Source organism: Chelonoidis abingdonii, chromosome 4 (assembly GCF_003597395.2).
Source record: "Chelonoidis abingdonii isolate Lonesome George chromosome 4, CheloAbing_2.0, whole genome shotgun sequence".
Lineage (NCBI taxonomy): Eukaryota > Metazoa > Chordata > Testudines > Testudinidae > Chelonoidis > Chelonoidis abingdonii.
In genome coordinates this window covers 127,182,226-127,201,726 of record NC_133772.1, presented here as the reverse complement: position 1 = coordinate 127,201,726, position 19,501 = coordinate 127,182,226, and the positions used below count along the sequence as shown (strand labels likewise).

General features: G+C 37.8%; 1 protein-coding gene across 2 annotated transcripts in view; it reads right to left on the bottom strand.

The window, feature by feature from the left end:
* Positions 1–3,128: 3,128 nt before the first annotated feature.
* Positions 3,129–19,501, bottom strand: part of PAPOLA (poly(A) polymerase alpha) — a 98,329-nt gene continuing 81,956 nt past the window's right edge. Inside the window, exons 17-22 of one of the 2 annotated variants that reach the window (XM_032769493.2) lie at positions 18,308–18,450; positions 17,050–17,150; positions 15,830–16,050; positions 11,964–12,026; positions 10,301–10,378; positions 3,129–5,312 (exon numbers count right to left, since the gene is read on the bottom strand). In XM_032769493.2, coding sequence (XP_032625384.1) covers positions 5,217–5,312; positions 10,301–10,378; positions 11,964–12,026; positions 15,830–16,050; positions 17,050–17,150; positions 18,308–18,450 — 702 coding nt within the window. In that variant the 3' untranslated portion in view covers positions 3,129–5,216. The remainder of the gene's footprint in view (positions 5,313–10,300; positions 10,379–11,963; positions 12,027–15,829; positions 16,051–17,049; positions 17,151–18,307; positions 18,451–19,501) is intronic. The other variant, XM_032769494.2, reaches the window with a different exon arrangement.

The window sequence follows — 19,501 nt, the reverse complement described above, 5'->3', positions numbered from 1 at the left end:
AGTACCAGGCACCATGCAGTGTGCAAGTTTGTAAAGAGGGTATTTGAAGCAGAAGAAACTGAATCCATAAAAAAAATGCTTTTGTTTAACTGTATTAAAAAATACACATTTTATCATGCCGAAGGTCTCAATTTAGGAGCAATCTAAAATTGACTGATTTTGAAAAAAAAAAAAAAATCAATTAAAGAATATTCCTCAACTTCGAACTCCAGAAACTTCCCTCAATTGATTTCATTTTGCAGCTCAAATTGAACTGTCATATTAGTCAGGGCTACATGATCTAATATACCTTTCAACTTTAATAATTCACCATTCATGCAAATAAAGTATTTTATGTTCTAAATGCCTTAGGACTGCACATTATTACTATAGAAGCAAACTTATACCATAATATGAAGATAATTGTTTTCAGTGAACTCTAATAAATATGTGTATCAATTAAAACCACTGAAGATTTTTTTTTGAACTACATAAAATGTAACCCAGAGTTGCCTTATCAGGAAAATTTATTTTTAAAAGGACAAAAGTAAAATCTATTCACAAAATGAGAATTGTTAGCTTGTAAATAAAACATACAAATTAGAGGCAAGATAGATATGCTAGCTTGTGAGATGTCCAGTGTCTGTATGGGTCACTGGAATTATGGGGCTGTTTAAATGTACTGGCTAATTTTCTGTGTTAAAAAAAAAAGAAAGATTCAGCTTACTTAGCCAACTAAGTCTGAATTTTTATCATCATACATTAATAGCATTTTGCTTTATTATTCTTTTCCATTACAGCTGAAAGTCTCATCTGGGTACAAATTCTTATTTAAAACAGTAATTTACTGGAACACTGAGTTTAAGAATATCTGCATATACCATTAAGCACAGTTTTTCCATCCATCAAGAGGTGGTTTTATTTGAATTAGTTTTCTCATTCAATATCTTTAAAGCTTATTTTGTTAGTTTTTCATTAAAACACATGTCGGAGCTTCTTATTTGCACTTAGATGAATTAGAAACATTTGACTACAATACTAGACTTCTGTATACACAGACAAGCGGAATAATTTTAGTGAATGTGACTTGACCCAATTCTCTAGATGTGAAACCCCCACTCCCGCCCAAAAAACTGCATTATAGAATATAGTGAAAACAGAATATGAGTAAACTTTATTAAAAAAAAATTTAAAGATCCAAATAAACAGATGGGACATCCAGCGGTTCACTGAATTATTTTTTAAATAATAATGCATGCTCTCTGAAGTTTGATATCAAAGTTAACATTTTTTTGGTGATGAAATTGGCAGATGTTTGATGTTTATAGATATTTCAAATATTAGTTTGAACCTTGTACACATATGAAATTGCATCTGCCGCCAACAACAAATCCATGCTTTGTTTCTAGTGAACAGTTAAAAAATATTTAAAGATGATTAAAGTAAACTAAATAAAAAATGGCTATTACTGCTACGTTCTATAGCATGAACATTAGGATCTTTGAAAACATGCACCTACAGGGCATATTTTTTATTATTTTTATGGAAGAGTGTAGAAGTGGAGATTTACTTAATTTCGTGACTTCCAATCGTTTGTTCACCTATAGTAATGGTCACAAGATGTAAAACACTTCAGCTGCTTTTCAGGTGGACAACGCCAAGGAATTAAAATGATTAAGCTATAGTGACCATTTGAACATATGAGAAATCTTTCATAAGTAGTCACATATTTTCCAAGAATGTAAATGGAAGAAAATAAACTAAACTAAAGGAACAAATATTTACATACCAAAAAGCTATTTTCCTTTCACTGTTAAATTTAGTTGGGATGAGAGTATGGACAAGTGCAGCTTTTGGCTTAAAGTGATGTCAAGTCCAGTGTACTCTCTCTTGCAAGTTTGTTTTGTTATTGCAGCTGTAGAACTGTTTAGCCTTTTTTTTATTATTATTATTTAAACATTGCACTTAAAATGAAGCATAAGAACAGTTAGATTTTTCAGGCTACACTTAGTGATTTTCTTTTTATATTCCAATTGCTACTTAAAGCTACTGCTCACTTACCACCAGAGGCAATGCTATGCAGCTCTGGAGAAGCAAAAGGTGTGATAAGAAAGAGTGTAAAATAGAGGTCTAGAGCACTCACTGATCCACAATATAAAAGCAAAATTTTAGCCAACAATCACTAGTTCAGTGAAGCCTAACTCAAACTAACATACTCAAAGTGACCTAGTTGTGGAAATTAGGAGCTATTTTTATTAAAAGTACAGTACTAACAGTACAATTTTAAGTCAATTTTAGGTCTCATTTCTAAATGTTTGCTGGATTGGGCCCGCAAGCTAATAAGATCAATCAAGTGACGCACAGCTACTGGCACCTTTTGAATTTGTAGTTTCAGTGCATGCTGGAGTCAGTGGAAGAAAAACAAGAGAAATAGTGCCATCTGCTGGTCATAAAATGAGCTGCTTCCAAAGACAAGAAGCACGGTGCATTTTACAGAATACCCCATAACTGTTTCAATTAATATTTTTACCTTAGAGCAGTGATGGGCAACCTGTGGCCCATCAGTGCGCTGACCAGTGCTTCCTGTAGCTCTCATTGGCCGGGAACAGCGAACCGCAGCCACTGGGAGCTGTGAGGGGGCATGCCTGCGGATGGTCAACGTCAGTAAAATGTCTTGTGGCCTGCAATCAGACTACCCTGATTGGCCGCATGTGGCTTGTGGGCTGCAGGTTGCCCACCACTGCCTTAGAGGATAAAAAGCTAGATCAAGCTTTTTAAAAAAACAATAGTCTACATAAACTGATTATATATGCTATTTTTCTACTTTTGCGTACCCTAGTCTTTAAGATTTTGAGGCAGGCACCCAAGTCAGGGAACAAGAACGGGCTGCTATTCAAATGGATTTGTTCTTTTGAAAACGAAGCGACGACAAAATAGCAATTTACATTTTTCTTCTAAAAACAGACTAAAATTTAGCATGCTGCTAAATGCCATTTTTTAAATCCAGACAATTTAAAAGTGCATTGTTCTTATCAGGCAGCATTACTTAATTGTTTCTGTTGATATAGAATGTAATTTAACTGACAAGTCTGGAATAAAAACAAACAGGAAAAGCAATTTTGGACTTTTGAAGAAAGATCAGGCAAATGTGGGATTGTGCTGTTTTTTATTGTGTTTTCAATGGAGAAATACATCATCTGTTTACAAAATAGCTCTTGAAAAATACAAGGAGTACAGATACTATAAAACAAAGCAAACTCCAGTCATGAGACACTACGTACATCATGCGAAAGCAACAGTCTGATCTCCAGGTTATGAAAACTAGAATTAAAAAGTCACTATACAGAAAGATTCCAAGTTCCCAGCTTGGCAAAACTTGGGAGCAGTTACATGAAATGTTTAATAAAATGAAAAAAAAGATTTCCCAATGTGTAAACAAAATGACAAAACTAAATTTGTGCCTGGCAATTTCGATCTAAACTCCATAACTACACAAAATACACAGACACCTTGTACACTTCAACTGTTAGTACAACCTTTTTCGAGGTGAATGACAGCAGGCTGCACAGGGCAAGGGAAAGAGAAATATTGTATACTAGACATCTTAGACAAATGGCAAAAAAAAAAACCTTAGTTACTGCACAGCCTAAGAAAAAAAAGTAAGCTACACTCTGATTTTGGAAAATTAATTTAGAAGGATATGGGGAGAGAGAGTGTAAGTAATTTAATTTTAACATGAAAGAAGCACATGTAATAGGATGGAGCACAATGGGAGGAGGAATTCATAAAACATGCTAATCAGAAAGTATGGGAAGGATGATTTTTACCATCCCAATTATTTCAGACTAAGTAAGAATAACAAAGTTTGTTATCTACATCTGGTATTATCACCAACATCCCTCATGTTTCCTAAACACTGATGTTCTGCTGCTTAATCATGAGAGATTCAGTTCTTTTAAAGAAAAGATTTGCTGCTAATCCTTTTTTGCTAGGATTACAGAACAAAAAGTAGGAGGAGTAAAGAGAGCTTGCTAGATGTCAAGTGCTTTCTAGAAATATGATTGTTAAAAATTCAGTGTTGTTCAATATGTAAAACAACTATTTTTGATAAGCCATCTAGAAATAAAAAAAGATTAAAATCGTTGGGAAATTTTTTTTGCCTTTACATTTAAAATTTGAAATGTTTTAATGCAGACAGGACTTCTATGGAGTGTACAAAAATTATCTTATATTTAGTGGTCAAAAGGCCATCAAGACAGGTGTTATGCTTCACAGGCACAGTTTATTCACTCTGAAGTTTTAGCCATGGGACAAAATTTGATGTTTGTGCCTTTGGGCCCCAAAGTATTAGGTTTATCTAATATCATGAGTTTAGGTTATTAAAAAACAAACAAAAAAAAATTTGTTTTTGACCATTGTCCTATTTTTTGCATACAAGCTGCAAAAAACATTAAACACATAAGCTTTTTCCAAGAAATATGGCAAGGGGATCAGCAAGGGAGTAAGGAGTTTGATTAGGTCAAAAGAAAGTGTATTTGCTGTTTGATCGCTGATCTGTATGCACCATAAAATAATCCTATAAATAAAAATAGATCACATCCTAATCATGTCCCATCAAATACCAAATGTTTCCCAATTATTTTCTCAACATATGTCATATAACCTCAAGATTTGACATTTTATTTTAAAGGTTTACTGCTGCTTGATGGTAATTTAACTAGATATACTGTACACTTTGTCTTCAATGTACAGTATATCACAGAATGTTATCCAATTCGTAGATTACTAGCACTGAAGAATCTCTTCAATAAAAATGAAAGAATATCAGTTGAATATCTAAAATTAGTCATACTCCAATAAAAAAGGTACATAAAAGTGCATTTAAGGGATTCTTATGCCAGTTTTAGCTCAAAATTTTCAAACAATGCATCAAACATAAATCCAATCAGAATGTAAATTATGGCTACAAATAGTGTTCATGTTTGTTTTTAAAGGCAGTAATCCTTCGAAATATTTAATGCAACTGTTGCTAACACATTAAAAGTACTCCTGGCTTCACATACTAACCTGGACTTCCAAAGAGGTGGTGATTACAGCCCAGTCAGGGAAGTGCACAAAATATACCTAAATCCATTTGCAGTCATGTTCTAGTCTTGCACCCTCCATTCTCCTTTTTTAGAATCAGAAGACAACAGGTTGAGTTGGCAGGTATTGTTTATGGACCCCTGAGGTTGTTTTTACCGATTCAATCTCAGTTTTATTGAATTCTTGATAACAGGAATAGGATTTGCAGGGAGAGCAGGGATATCTGAAAGGTCTGTACTGGGTGTTTTCTGACATGAAAGAGGAAAAAGGAAAAATGTTACATGTATTTTAATTCTCCAAAAATGTTAGTTTAACAGGAAGCAAATATCTGAGCACCAGGTTTTAAAGGTTTATGTTGTAATATATTTTGATAGGGTATTCAGAAATATATACCCAGAGTAGTGTTAATTACAACTTTTATTAGCCAACAGAAAATGTGAGTTAAGAGAAGAATGTTTATAATAGTCCCTCTCCTAGCACGCATTTAGTTTTCTACAAGTTGATGAAATAGGAAAAATAGAGCTCAACAATAACATGCCTGAAAAATTCCCACACATAGTACTTGTAGGACTCGTGCAACAAACCTATCTGAATTTTTCTTCTTCTTTAGGATGACTTAAAACTATTTGATATCTGAGATTCCCCCCTTGTGGAGGCACAACAAAGTACAACTGGAACCTATTTATCATAATTTCCTATTTCAGAAATAGGACTCTACACCGCTGATACTGATAAAGTTACAGGATTTTGTAGTTTGTTCATGAAACCAAACTAAACCGCACACTTGAAAAATCAATGCTCAAAACTGCGAGTAAGAATTTAAAAACCGTTTACATCTAAAAATTCTAATTGATTATATTGTGTCTATATTTAAAAAATTTGCCAAAAAGTTTGTACTGCCAACCACTGCCTAACATAAGTTAGGCTTTCCATATTAAAGAACGGCAAATAGTATAATACTGTTTGATGGCAATAAGAAAATTTATAACGCTCAAAACTGGACTAAGAGAAAAAGATGAACTAAATTGGCTTCTCATTTGTGGAAATTTTTTTTTTAAAATATTAAAGAAAGTTAAAACTAATGCAGCATGACTCATTAGTAAGAAACAAAACAAGGCAGCAAAACAAAGAACATGGGAATCCAAAGATTTATTATGAACAAAATGGATATAAATTACCAATATGCTTAAGAAACTCTGTATTTTCTATATTTAATTGTCAAATTTTTATTTAAAATAATTTTCAGTTGCCCCTCTCCTGACCATATTGCTTTAGACATCATGGTGCTCAAATTATTTTGTACTGCTTTTCAGGGTTTATTAGGAAAGTTTCTCTCTTAGGCCAGGTCTACACTGCGACTTTAAATCGGTTTAATGGCCGATATACCGATTTAACGCTGTATCCATTCACACGACGTCGTCATTAATATCGAGTTAAACGGCTCCTTAAATCGATTTCGGAACTCCTCCCAAACGAGAGGAGTAGCGCTAAATTCGATAGCGATAACTCGGATTAGGGTTCATGTGGACGGAAATCGACGTTATTGGCCTCCGGGCGGCATCCCAGAGTGCAGCACTGACCGCTCTGGACAGCAATCTGAACTCGGATGCAGCGGGCAGGTAAACAGGAAAAGCCCCGCGAACTTTTGAATTACATTTCCTGCTTGCCCAGCGTGGAGCTCTGATCAGCACGGCTGGCGATGCAGTTTGAAATCGAAAAAGAGCTCCAGCATAGACCGTACGGGAGATACTAGGTCTGATCGCTGTATGGGGAGACAAATCTGTTGTATCCAGCTCCGTTACAGAACACGAAATGCCAAAGCGTTTGAATAAAAAACTCCAGGATACACAGCGCTGTGTGACAAGCGTAACGGGAAGCCAGAGACTCAAATGGACGCTCATGAAGGGAGGGAGGGGGTACTGAGGACTCCAGCTATCCCACAGTCCACAGCAGTCTCTGAAAATTATTTGCATTCTTGGCTGAGCTCCCAATGTCTGTAGGTTCAAACACAGTGTCTGGCGTGGTTCAGGGAACAGCTCCTCAGTTTATTTCCCCCCACCACCACGTGAAAAAAAAAAGGGAAAGATTGCTGTGCTATGGCGTTTGCTCAATGCACTCCGCGAAAAAGGCGCCAAAGGGTTGTCTGCTGCCTTCACAAAGGGAGGGGTGAGGCTGTACCCAGCACCACCCGGGGCAGTGTTTTCTGCCCCATCAGGCACTGTGCTCTCAACACGGAAGTGGGAACTATGGGATAGCTGAGGAACAGCTACCCACAGTGCACCGCTCCTGAAATCGATGGTAGCTTTGGACCATGGACGCAAACAATCGATTTCGGGATCCCACTGTGGACGCGCTAAACCGATTTTATTAGATCTGTTTTGTAATATCGGTTTAAGCTAATTCGAAATAATCGTGCAGTGTAGACGTACCCTTATATGTACGGATGGTCAAAATTCACATAAGTTTTTCTGTGCACAGGGAAAAACGGTGCATGATACAATGACTACTGTGTTTACTGACCTTCCCCTTATAAATGAACTGAGGTAATAGTGATAGATATGGCAGTGAGTGTAACAGAAGCAGAGCTCAGATAGTACACAATAGCTGTTGTATCTTTATTCACTTCAAACATTTTCTTGTGCTTTTCCCTCAGTTTACTCCTATTTTCTGGCTCATGTTAGCCAAACTTTCTAGAGCTTTTGAATTGTCAGGAATAAGCAGGAGCATGCTTTTATGACTTACTCTGTGCAAAGCAGATAAAACTGGGAAATATGGTGACAGATGCAGCAAGACCTAGATCCGTGGTGGGAAACCTGTGGCCCATGGCCCGTCAGGGTAATCTGCTGATTGGCCGCGAGACAGTTTGTTCACATTGATCATCCACAGACACAGCCGCCCACAGCTCCCAGTGGCCGCGGTTTGCCATTCCTGCCAATGGGAGATGTGGGAAGCTGCAGCCAGCATGTGCCTGCGGCTCATGCCACTTCCTGCAGGTCTCACTGGCCGCGAACCACGGCCACTGGATGCTATGGACAGCTGTGCCTGTGGATGGTCAACATGAACAAACTGTCTCACAGCCCGCCAGTGGATTACCCTGACGGGCCGCAGGTTGCCCACTATAGACCTAGATACAGCCCACCAGAATTTTGCAACATTCAAACTGCATCTCTGCCATGATTGCAACAAATCATTTTCTGAGATGTCAGAACTAGGGAAACTTAGTAAAGAATATAGGTCTTGGAATTTCAAAGGAAAAACTTAATTATGGTGCTAGATAGCTGTATAGTTGAAGACTCATTCTTTTCAGGGTATCTACTGAGAAGCAACATGCAGGTAGCAGAATATGTGAAGTTCTCTATTTAACATATATTCGAGAGCCTTAAGCAGCTGTCCCTGAATAGGAATTATTTAACTGACTTGTTAGAAGTCCTCCCCATCTTAGATTACATCATAAAGGGAAGAAAAAAGGTGAGCCATACTTTAAATGTTGTTCTGTCAAACAAATATTAAGGGGACAACTGAGAAAAGATAAGTCAGTCCAGCTTTTCTAACAAGCAACACAGGCTCTAAGAAATAAAATACATATGTAAGATGTGAATGTTGTGAAGTAAGCACAAGCAACCTGCTATACAGATATCTATATGAAAATGTTCCATTATATATTTCTTTGCTGACATAGATCATAGAAGATCACAGATCATAGAATATCAGGGTTGAAAGGGACCTCAGGAGATCATCTAGTCCAGGGTAGGCAACCTCTGGCATGCGTGCCAAAGGCGGCACTGACTATACCCGGCTGAAGGCAGAGATCCTAGCACGATCAGAAGTGACAGCAGCAGTATGGGCCTAGAGGTTCATTGAGTGGAAGTACCAGGAGAACAAACCCCCGAAGTCCTAGCTATTCAACCTCACACATCTCGCATGGCAGTGGTTACAGCCCGAGGTGTTACAGCCAAACCCCTGAGGAGTCCTAGGTTTGGGGGGTGGGGGAGGTGTGAAAACCAGCAGGGACCCAAGAAGGAAGGGATTGGCCTGAGTAGGGGGAACCCTGGGACTAAACCTACTAACTTCTGTGATAAGGGAGTGATTAGAAACAATTATAGATGTTACGCATGTGTGGAGTGGGGACACATAGCAGCGCAATGTCCTAGCATCGAGGAGCCTATGCAATGCAACTTGGGGGATTGGGAGGTCCCGAGCTCCCTTATCCACCTTGTGGGCATTGCATTAGCCCTGCATAACTACACCAGGCCGGTGAAGACAAACGGAGCAGAGACTACAGCGTTTGTAGACTCAGGGAGTGCTATCACCCTTATATCGGATGAGCTAGTAAAAAGTATCCAGCTGCTACAAGCCAAATGCATAGCAGTGACACGCATGCATGAGGCCACGAGCCATTATCCCACCATCCCAGTGGAGATAGAGGTTCAGGGGAACCCCATTGAGGTGACAATGGGTGTAGTGCCTAAACTCCCACATCCTGTAGTCAATGGGAGGGACTATCCAGGGTTTGATAATTTACTCCCCCTGGAGAGGCTGCAGGGAGGTGGGGACCCTGATGACAGCAACTCATTGCTCGGGGAATGTCAACCCCCAATATTCACTGAGATGTGTCAGGATCTATTCTCAGGCCCCCAAAAGACCCGGAAAACAAAAAAAAAGAGGAAGGCTGAGAAAGCTTTGGGAACCCGGATCCTGACCCAGGGTCAGAAGACCGCCCTAGTAGGGAGATGAACATGAGCAGCCATCGGAGAAACTACCACCACGGAAGGTGAGCCGGAGGCTGGTCCCAGCCATGACAGCGGCGAGACACTGGAAGAAGCAGACGCCAGCCCCTGGGAGCTTGGGCAAGTTAGTCCCAGGAGAGAGACTTTCAGGCGGGACCAGACGGAGGACCCTACATATGATAATGTCAGGAAAGAGGTGGTCGAGATAGATGGGATACCAGTGGAGGGGAAGGTCCGGGGTCCAGGACCTTACTTTATAGTGAAGAAAGATCTCCTGTACTGCATGGTGCAAATGCAGGAGCAGGAGATACATCAACTTCTGGTGCCACAAAAACATCAAAAAGCAATAATGAGTCTCACTCAGTCACCTAGGGGTAGAGAAAACCTAGGCACAGATCCTGTGGAGGTTCTTCTGGTCATTATTTTTAACATTTGGATTTACTTTAATCTCAGTATTAGGTCATCATGATTAGAATATTCACAATATAACACTTCTTTAATGTCAATACCTGAGGAGCTTGTAGAGATGCCACTGTCTGAACAGTTTCTGTTTGAGAAGAAATATTTGCTTCTGCATCAAGTTGTTCCTTAAAAAAAAAAAAAAAAATTAACTGCTTGTATATATCCCTTAGAAACTACACAAACAACATTCTAATATAGCCCAATGTATCCCAGAATGAGTTGCACACAGGCAGTCTCCACCAAAACCAGAGTGGCTCTGCACTGGTACAAGTATCTGTCTGTGTACGTCTCAATGAAGGATCAGGCATACGCACATTACACAGAAGGAGATATGACTATCCAGTGCATCATACAACATTTTTGTACAACAAAAAATTCATTGGTTACCTATTAGAATGCCCTGTAGCTTGCCTAATTTACATAGCTCCTGATTTGTCACTTACAACTTTTTCAGGAATCTTTCCCATTTGGATCCATGTGGGTGGAAATCTTTAAACAAGAAATTATCTCCATATTTTTTTGGTTCAACTCAAAATAAAGTGTTAAGGATTTTTTTTTTCATATTCTGCTTAGCATATCATAAAGCTCCTTGATCCGTGAAAAACACACTATAAGCATAGGAACGTGTAAAGTCACAGCATTTGCTGCAGATTCCATTCTTTGCTCTAGCCCTATTCCACTGAAGAGAAAACTTTAAAAACATGAACCAAATGTAAAACATTGCAGACTTTGGAAGATAATACTGTAAACAGGCTGAAATAATAGCTCTGAGATGTGAAACGTCCTCAATGGGATACCTCTGAAAAATGGAGATGGTAGTTTCCATAGTAGCAGTAATATCAGTCAATATGCTTTCACCTCAACCCCAAACTATTGTGCAAAGTTCTAATAATTCCCTATCCAGCCTGGTACCTTACGGTACAGTTATATATAGTCAGTAAAAATCTTCAGCATGTTAAAAGAAAATTTGAAGACAGAATAAATTAATTTCAATTTACTATCAAAACAGTCTTCTGCACCAATTATTTAATCCATTAATGACCTTGATTTTTTATTTTAAATGAAACATCTGAAGAATCTCTGATCTGACATAGACTGCCAATGGAACACAGGGGCCAAGAAACAGAGTTTAGACCAGTTTACTGTGGATTATATGGGAGTCTGGTTGTTAATAAAGTAAAGCACACATGCTACCTATACTGTCTGTTCCATTTATGAGGCAAAACATTTTTAAAATTCCAACTTGAAGTCACAAATTACACTGTGTACAGCCAGTTGTTGGCACAGAACCATGGAACCAGCTAGTCCTAATACCACTAGACTAAGCAACACTGGTATCTGAAAGAAAATCAACATGTACTGTCATGTCAGAATTAAATGGAACAAAATGCAAGAGGGAGTTTTAGGGCTAGGTGGTGCAATGAGTTATTTGTATTGCAGTAGCAGAATGTTCAGTCATAAGTGAAAGGTGTTTGAATTTAACTTAGTCTAAAGTGGAATATTAAAAATATAACGGAATTGAAAATTAGTGCAATATCAGCACTTACTTGCAAGCAGCCCAGGAGCTTTTAAATGAACACTGCCTTATGGTAGAAGCCTGCACAACACCAACTGCCAACACTAACAGCAATGGCTAGAAACATGCATAGTCTAACTTGTATGGACAACACAATATATTCCACTCTGTTTAAAAATTTAAGTCATATATACCTTAGTTTCCATTTTATCATGATCACACATATCAAGACAACTAGCATCTTCATTTATTTCATCCTGTTAAAACAAAAACTTTTAGTGAAGTACATGAAAATAGGCAGAAAAATGAAGTGACAAGAAGAAAACTTTTAACGGAACTCAAGATAAACCAGTTTCACAAGCAGAATTTACAAACATCAGTGGTAAAATTGTGTGTTCTTAAGGACAGAGTGTGGAATGTGTAGAGTATGTGTGTTATTGTTTGGAGTATAACAAATGACCTAAGAAATTTCTGGCTTCAAACAATTCTGGTGTCACTACAGTTCATTTCGGATTCTGTGACTATCAAGGTCTCCATGCTCCTTCCCAAGAACATCTAGTCCACTCCATTACACTGAGGCAGGATTATGCATACCTAGGACTGCCTGACAGATGTTTATCTGGCCTGTTCTTAAAAAACCTGTAATTATGGACATTCCACAACCTCCCTTGGCAACCTGTTTCATTCTTTAACTATTCTTATAGCTAGAACGTTTTTCCTTATATCTCACCTAACTCTTTCTTGCTGTAAATTAAGCCAATTACTTCTTGTCCTACCCTCAATGGACAAGGAGAACAATTAACTACTGCCCTTTTCATGAAAACTTTTTACTTATTTGAAGACTTGTTTCCCCCTCAATCTTGCCTTCTCTAGACTAAATATGCCCAATTTTTTCAACCTTTCCTCCTGGGTCATGCTTTCTAAACCCCTTGTCATTATTGTTGTTCTCTAAACTCTCTCTGATTTGTCCACATCTTTCCTCAACTGTGGTGCCCAAAACTGAACACAGTACTCCACTTGAGGCCTCACCAGTGCCAACTAGAGCAGAACAATTACCTCCCATGCCTTTCATCTGCCACTCCTGTTAATACGTCACTGAATGACAGTTGCCCTTTTTGCACTAGCACAGGGGTGGGCAACCTTTCAGAAGTGATGTGCTGAATCTTCATTTATTCACTCTAATTTAAGGTTTCACATGCCAGTAATACATTTTTAGAAGGTCTCTTTCTATAAGTCTATAATATATAACTAAACTGTACGTAAAGTAAATAAGGTTTTTTAAATGTTTAAGAAGCTTCATTTAAAATTAAATTAAAATGCAGAGCCCCGCTGGACCGGTGGCCAGGACCCGGACAGTGAAAGTGTCACTGAAAATCAGCTCGTGTGCTGCCTTCGGCACGCATGCCATAAGTCGCCTACCCCTGCACTAGCACATTGTTGACTCATGCAATTTGTGATCCACTCTATCACCCGACCCTTTACTGCAGTATCACTGCCAAACCAGTTATTCCTCATTTCATATTTGTGCATTTAATTTTTCCTTCCTAGAGTGCAGTACTTCACACTTATCTTTATTGAATTTCATCTTGTTGATTTCAGACCAAGTCTCCAATCTGTCAATATCTTTTTGAACTCTAATCCCATCCTCAAAAGTGTTTGTAATCCCTCTGCAGTTTGGCAACATCTGAAAATGTTGTAAGTGTACTCTTCACTCCATCTTCCAAATTGTTAATGAAAATATTGAATAGTACCAGACCCAGAACAGACTCCTGCAAGACAGCACTTGAAATGCCTTCCCTGTTTGACAACAAACCATTGATAACTACTCTGAATATAGTTTTTCCTCTTGTGTACCCACCTTACAGAAATTTCATCTAGACCAGTGGTTCTCAACCACGGGTCCGGGGGCCCTCTGGGGGGGGCTGCAAACAGATTTCAAGGGGTCCTCCAAGCAGGCCCAGTGTTAGACCCACTGAAGCTGAAGCCAAAGCCTGGGCAATTTAGCTTCACGAGGGCTCCTATGGCATAGAGCCTCAGGCAATTGCCCCGCTTGCCTAATGCTGGCCCTGGCTTTTATATGCAGAAAACCAGTTATAGTAGCTCAGATGGGCCGTGGAGTTTTTATAGAATGTTGGGAAGCCTCAGAAAAAGGTTGAGAACCCCTGATCTAGACCATATTTCCCTAGTTTGCTTTTTAGAACGTCATGTGGGACTGTGTCAACAGCCTTATTAAAATCAAGATGTCTCACATGTACAGCTTCCCCTCCCGTCCACTAGGCCAGTAACTGTATCAAAGAAAATAAATCTTGCTGAACCTGCCTAATTTCTCTTAACAAACCTATGTTGGCTATTACTTATGACCCAATTATCCTCGAAGTGCTTAGAAATTGATTATTTAATCATTTGTTCTATCATCTTTCTGGATATGGATGTTACGATGACTGGGCTGTAATTCTCTGGGTTTTCCTCTCTCTTCTTTACAATGTAATCTCCCCATAAAACATAAACGTCCGACGTGAAGTACAGATAAATCATTCAATCGCAGACCAGTGAGAGGTTTACGGTTCTAACCCAAGTCATTGAGGGTAATGAATACTATACCCCAATGGAAAGGTATAATTCTCCACTTTCAGTGAGGGCACAGAATTTGCTCCTAGGCTTGGAAAGTCTCATAAGACCCGCAATTTCTGAAGCTCTTTCCCAAGATCCTCTATAATTAGAGTCATGGTAAAGGCAGTCTGGTTAACAGGTAGATAAAACTACTGTTGATACTTCCTCAAATAAGTAAAATGTTTGAAAAACATTTTCTGTAAAATATGTCACATATATAGCATGTGCAAAGGTATAGCATAAGAGATTTATTAGCAATTGCATGGGATGACTTCACTCATAACTCTGCCACTTGTAAGCAATGGGGACACCCCAAACTTATGCAGATAACACCTTTAACATACAAATATATTCTACTGACAAAATAAATTATTCAGTTATATTTCTATTGACAAAATAAATTATTCAGTTATATTTGGTGCCCTTTGCTGTGGCGTTGAAGCCTCATGCAAAGTTTAAAAAAACAGACTTTAAAATGAGTGAAATCTTGTACAACATTATCACATTTAAATTTCTTTTGTCCTTAAATATTTATTCCCTTACGCTGAGATTTTCAAAAGACCCAAGCAGGTCTAGGCATCCAAATCTCACTGAAATGCAGAGCTGTCTGTAACTCCCTTAGACTCTTTTGAAAATCTCTGCCTTAATAATTCTTAAAATAGGCAGTAAACAGGATGTTAAAACTCGTGATAAATGCACTCCTAAAAATTTAGGAAGTCTCTCTCTCACTTTGGAAACAATAAAAGTGTGTTTGTTCATGCATTCATAAATACATCTTAACCTATTGACTTAACAAGTAAGAATAATAGTCAATAAAAGTGATAGTTGCATTGCAAAGTTCAGTTTATTATTTAAACTTTAAACAAAGTAATTAAGGAAGAAAATTACTTGGAATTTTTTTAGGTAATTCCTTTTCTGTCAATGTTGCTTATCTTTTAAAAAAAGATTTTGTTGAACTATTTTCTGTCAAATTCCAGAAATAAGGTAAATACATTTTGACCGATCATATAAAGCCAGTGTAATAGGTAATAAAAAACGAACTCAAGACTGAGTATGCTTTTAAGTTATCACAATTCAAATCTGCAACTCACTATTGACAAAATCGCAAAATGCAGGGCCAGATTCAACTGATTAAACTTGATTAACTTCTATCTTTGACCCTTGGTTCTGTTTTTATCATGAAGTGCCTTGAAATACATTAGCATAAAGTACATGTATGAAACAAGTTCTTAAAGTTCATTTAACACTAACACCATAAAGATGACCTACTGACACTTAACAGAACTGATTTATTTTACATGTTCTTATTAAGGGTTACCCAGCCAGAGCAGAAAGACACAATTTAACAAGACGTCTCACTGCAGTACCACATGTACCAACTCTCTGAGCTGGCGACGATAATACTAATATTTCTTATGCGTGGATACAATTACAACCAAGGATAAAATACCTCTTCTGTTTTTATTTTCTTGGGAGACTCTTCTTTATGAGGGGAAGATGTCCTCTTCACCCCTACGACAGGGCTAGGTATTTTTGTTGCAGTGTTCCCTGATGGTCTTGGTGATTGGTTTGCCAGACGTGTTGAGGAAACAACTCTAGAGATGGTAGGCTTTGGTGGCGGAGAAATGGCTGGCTGTGTGGCAGTTTGAGGAATGCTTTCACTTGAAGTACCTATGAAATAAATAGGATACATTTTAAAATAGTTTCAGCATTTACATTTAAATTTGGAACACAGACTACCTGAAACCACAGGTTTAAAATCAAAGAATAATTAAAATTTGGATTATCAGTCTAACTAGATACATTGAACATTCTGCAATTTACTGTGTCTTAAAGGAGACTGGAAGGTCTCTGTGTAAGAACATTACGAGTAGGCCTTCATGAGAAAAAAATGCCCCTTTCCCTCAGTGTTGTATCACATGTAGTGAACTAATTAGCTGCCTCAATCTGATAACTAAAGATGGTTGCACATATGCAGTTGGTGTAGCCCTCTGGGCATCTTTAGAATGACAAGCTAAGTACAAAATTATAATAGTGATTGCTCATCAGCATGAATGGATCACACCACACAGCTGATTGAGATGAGTGAATTAGCAAATCAGGACTGTTTTTGTTTAGATCTTTTTGCAAAATCCAGAGTAGTGTCACCCCTGACCATCTCTAGCACTGGCTAAAGACACGGTTGCTTACATTGGAGGCAACAGTGATTTATATGACAGAGGACAAAGTGGTGAAGTCAGGTCATCCTCATTCAAGTTTTAATTGTACTAGGGAGTAGAAGTACCTAAGAAAGTGGCACTGTTAGGGCTTTAGCCAGTACCTAGCCACTCTCTCCTTCATTGGCCTAACTGCGAGCATAGCCATCAACTATACTGGGCTTGCCCTGAGCAAAACTGTGTCGCTACTATGAACAGCAAACATGAATATCCATTTTTAGAGGATTTGCAACTGACAAATGTAGATTACTGAAATACGAGTATATTATGGCTATTTTGATCATTATATCAAAATATCCTGAATCCTACAGGACATGGTTAATATGTAAATCAGTTCAATGAGTTAAGGATACAACATGCAGTATATTTAAATCTTCCAAATTACGATGATACATCTTTAGTAAGATGCTCTCTAGAAATGAATGTTAACAATATAGTATGGAATTTTCCCTACCCCCTGAGCTTTCACTGGAAATCGTTGGTGGCACAGTGACTTCAGAAGCCTGTATGTTGGTCACGGATGCTGCTGTTACAGCTGGAGCAGGACTGCTTCTGCTAAAACATTGAAAATGCAAAATGGATAACACTGACAAGTAAAATAGGCATATGGTATCATACTATTCGCCTTTCATGATATAGCATCTGTACTGCCAAAGACTTGCATTGACATGATTTAGGCAATAGCATCATCACTACAATGTTAGAAAAAGCCAAATAATATCATTGTAATTTTATGAAATATAATGTGAAGATAAGCAAAACAGTGTTAGCAACATTACTGTTATAAACCTGCACTACGCGAAATACCACAGGAGAAGATTAATTTTATATGAAATAATCCAAGTTTCAATAAAGTTTTTAAAGCTATTTGAAAGGGAAGAAAAATATATATATATATTTTTATATATATATATATTTTTAAATCTCTCATCTCCTTTATCTTCACAACAGAGCAAGCCAAGTGGAGAAGGCTGGCATGATAAGCATGTGCTAATATCCCATAATATCACATGCACATCACCATTACAAACTCAGTCCACGGATTGCCTAATCAAGAAATTGGGATTTAGCAGGATTGCAGCCTTAGTTTTGGCATTATAATAGATTTTGCTATATCAAAAAGGATGGGGGCATGATGTGTTAAAAACCAAAATGTAGGCTACATTTGATTTCAGTCCTGAGAACCATGACAGTATGCTTAACTGTACATTTTCTTTCCCTTTCCCCCCAACCCCTTTAAGAAGAGTGCTAAGTAATGTAAAAATCCTGGAAATAGTTTAACAAATGAGAAAGATTAAAGAGCAGCTGTCATAGGCATTAAGAAAAGCTAGCTACTTTTTTTCTAAAGCATACTCAATGTTTTATAATTTAATTTGTATATTGCATAGCTGTAGAGAGTTCACATTATCATCAGATATTTTGCAAATTAACATAAGGATATGAAAGCGATCATGTTGTCAAACAAAGAAAGCAAGAGACTGGAAAAGAGTGTATCATTAGAAATGGAATCTAACAGAGCAAATGAAAAAGCTTTTTATTAGCTGTAGACAATGAAGACATAGTGCAGTGATATCCCCCCACCCAAGTTAAGTCTGAGATAAACAATGATAATATGCCCTTTTGCAATATACACAGTAAACACATTCTCCAACAGATGTAAAGTTTAGAGTATCATAAACGTGAATATCAAAGGTTAAGATTAAAATCATTACCCCTGAGAGCTTCCAGAACTGTTCAATGGACTTGTCTTCATAGCACTAGTAGGAGAAGGCACAGACGTGCTGTTATCACTGTCCATAGATAAGTCTAAGCTGCTGTCATTCAGAACTGTCAGTCTGACCCCTTCTGTTGAATGCTACAACCAATCAGACGATAAATCACAGATGTTACTTACCCCATTAAAGACTGAGAATCAGTTGAAAGTCAATGAAGCAGTATTTCAATTATACTGATAATTTTGTGAAAATGAATTAGCTTGAGCTCAAATTGACGATATCCAAAAAAAATTAAGGTTAATTGTCTTGACATCAGTTGCATAGATAAAGAACATTTTTAGAGAAAAACAGCATTGATAAGTTCTAGAAGGCACAACACAGAAGCAAACCAAAACCAACTACACTGAGTGGCTTGAATCTCAAATACAAAGGCTTCTAAAAGTCATACAAAATAGAGATGTGCAGAGTTCTCAGACTTTTCTACATGCAAAGGTTCTACTGGCTTGCTACCAGAACCACTTAATTCCTATGTTCAGAATTAAGGCCAGAACTTGAATGATCCATCATTTGCGCCCAGATGATGTAACATACAAGACAAATTTATCCTGTACTACCTTTGTATCTAGAATTCCAGCTTCATTTCAAGTTTCTTTGATTTTGTGGAATGATAATATCTCAGTTTCAATCAATACAAGTGTACTGCATCAAGAACTCAAAGAAATTAGGAAGCTGACCTGTGGTCTGGGTCATTTTTATCTATCAACAAGGCTATCAATCCTCATGCTGATCACCAAGTTTCTGTTCATGCTCCAGAACTGCCTAATCAGATGCATTGTGTGAGGTTTATATTTTCCTCTGAAGCAGCCAGCATTGGCTAATGTTGGAGACAAGATACCAACCAACTAAATTCCTATTGGATGTGTTTCAGTCTACCATGTGCAAACTTTGCTACACAATTTAGAGAGATTTTTAAATGGTGACAATGGCTTTAAATGATACTAATCTTATACTGAGCTATTTATATGAATGCAGACAAGAAAACAGCAAAACATAACCGTGACATGCATATTTCCAAAAAGACTTATTTTTTTTACAAGTCAGCTTTAATATACGATTGCTCTCAGACTACAGTCAAACAGTGAGGCAGGGACTTTTTGCATTACTTACTTGGCCCATAAACACTCTTTCCTG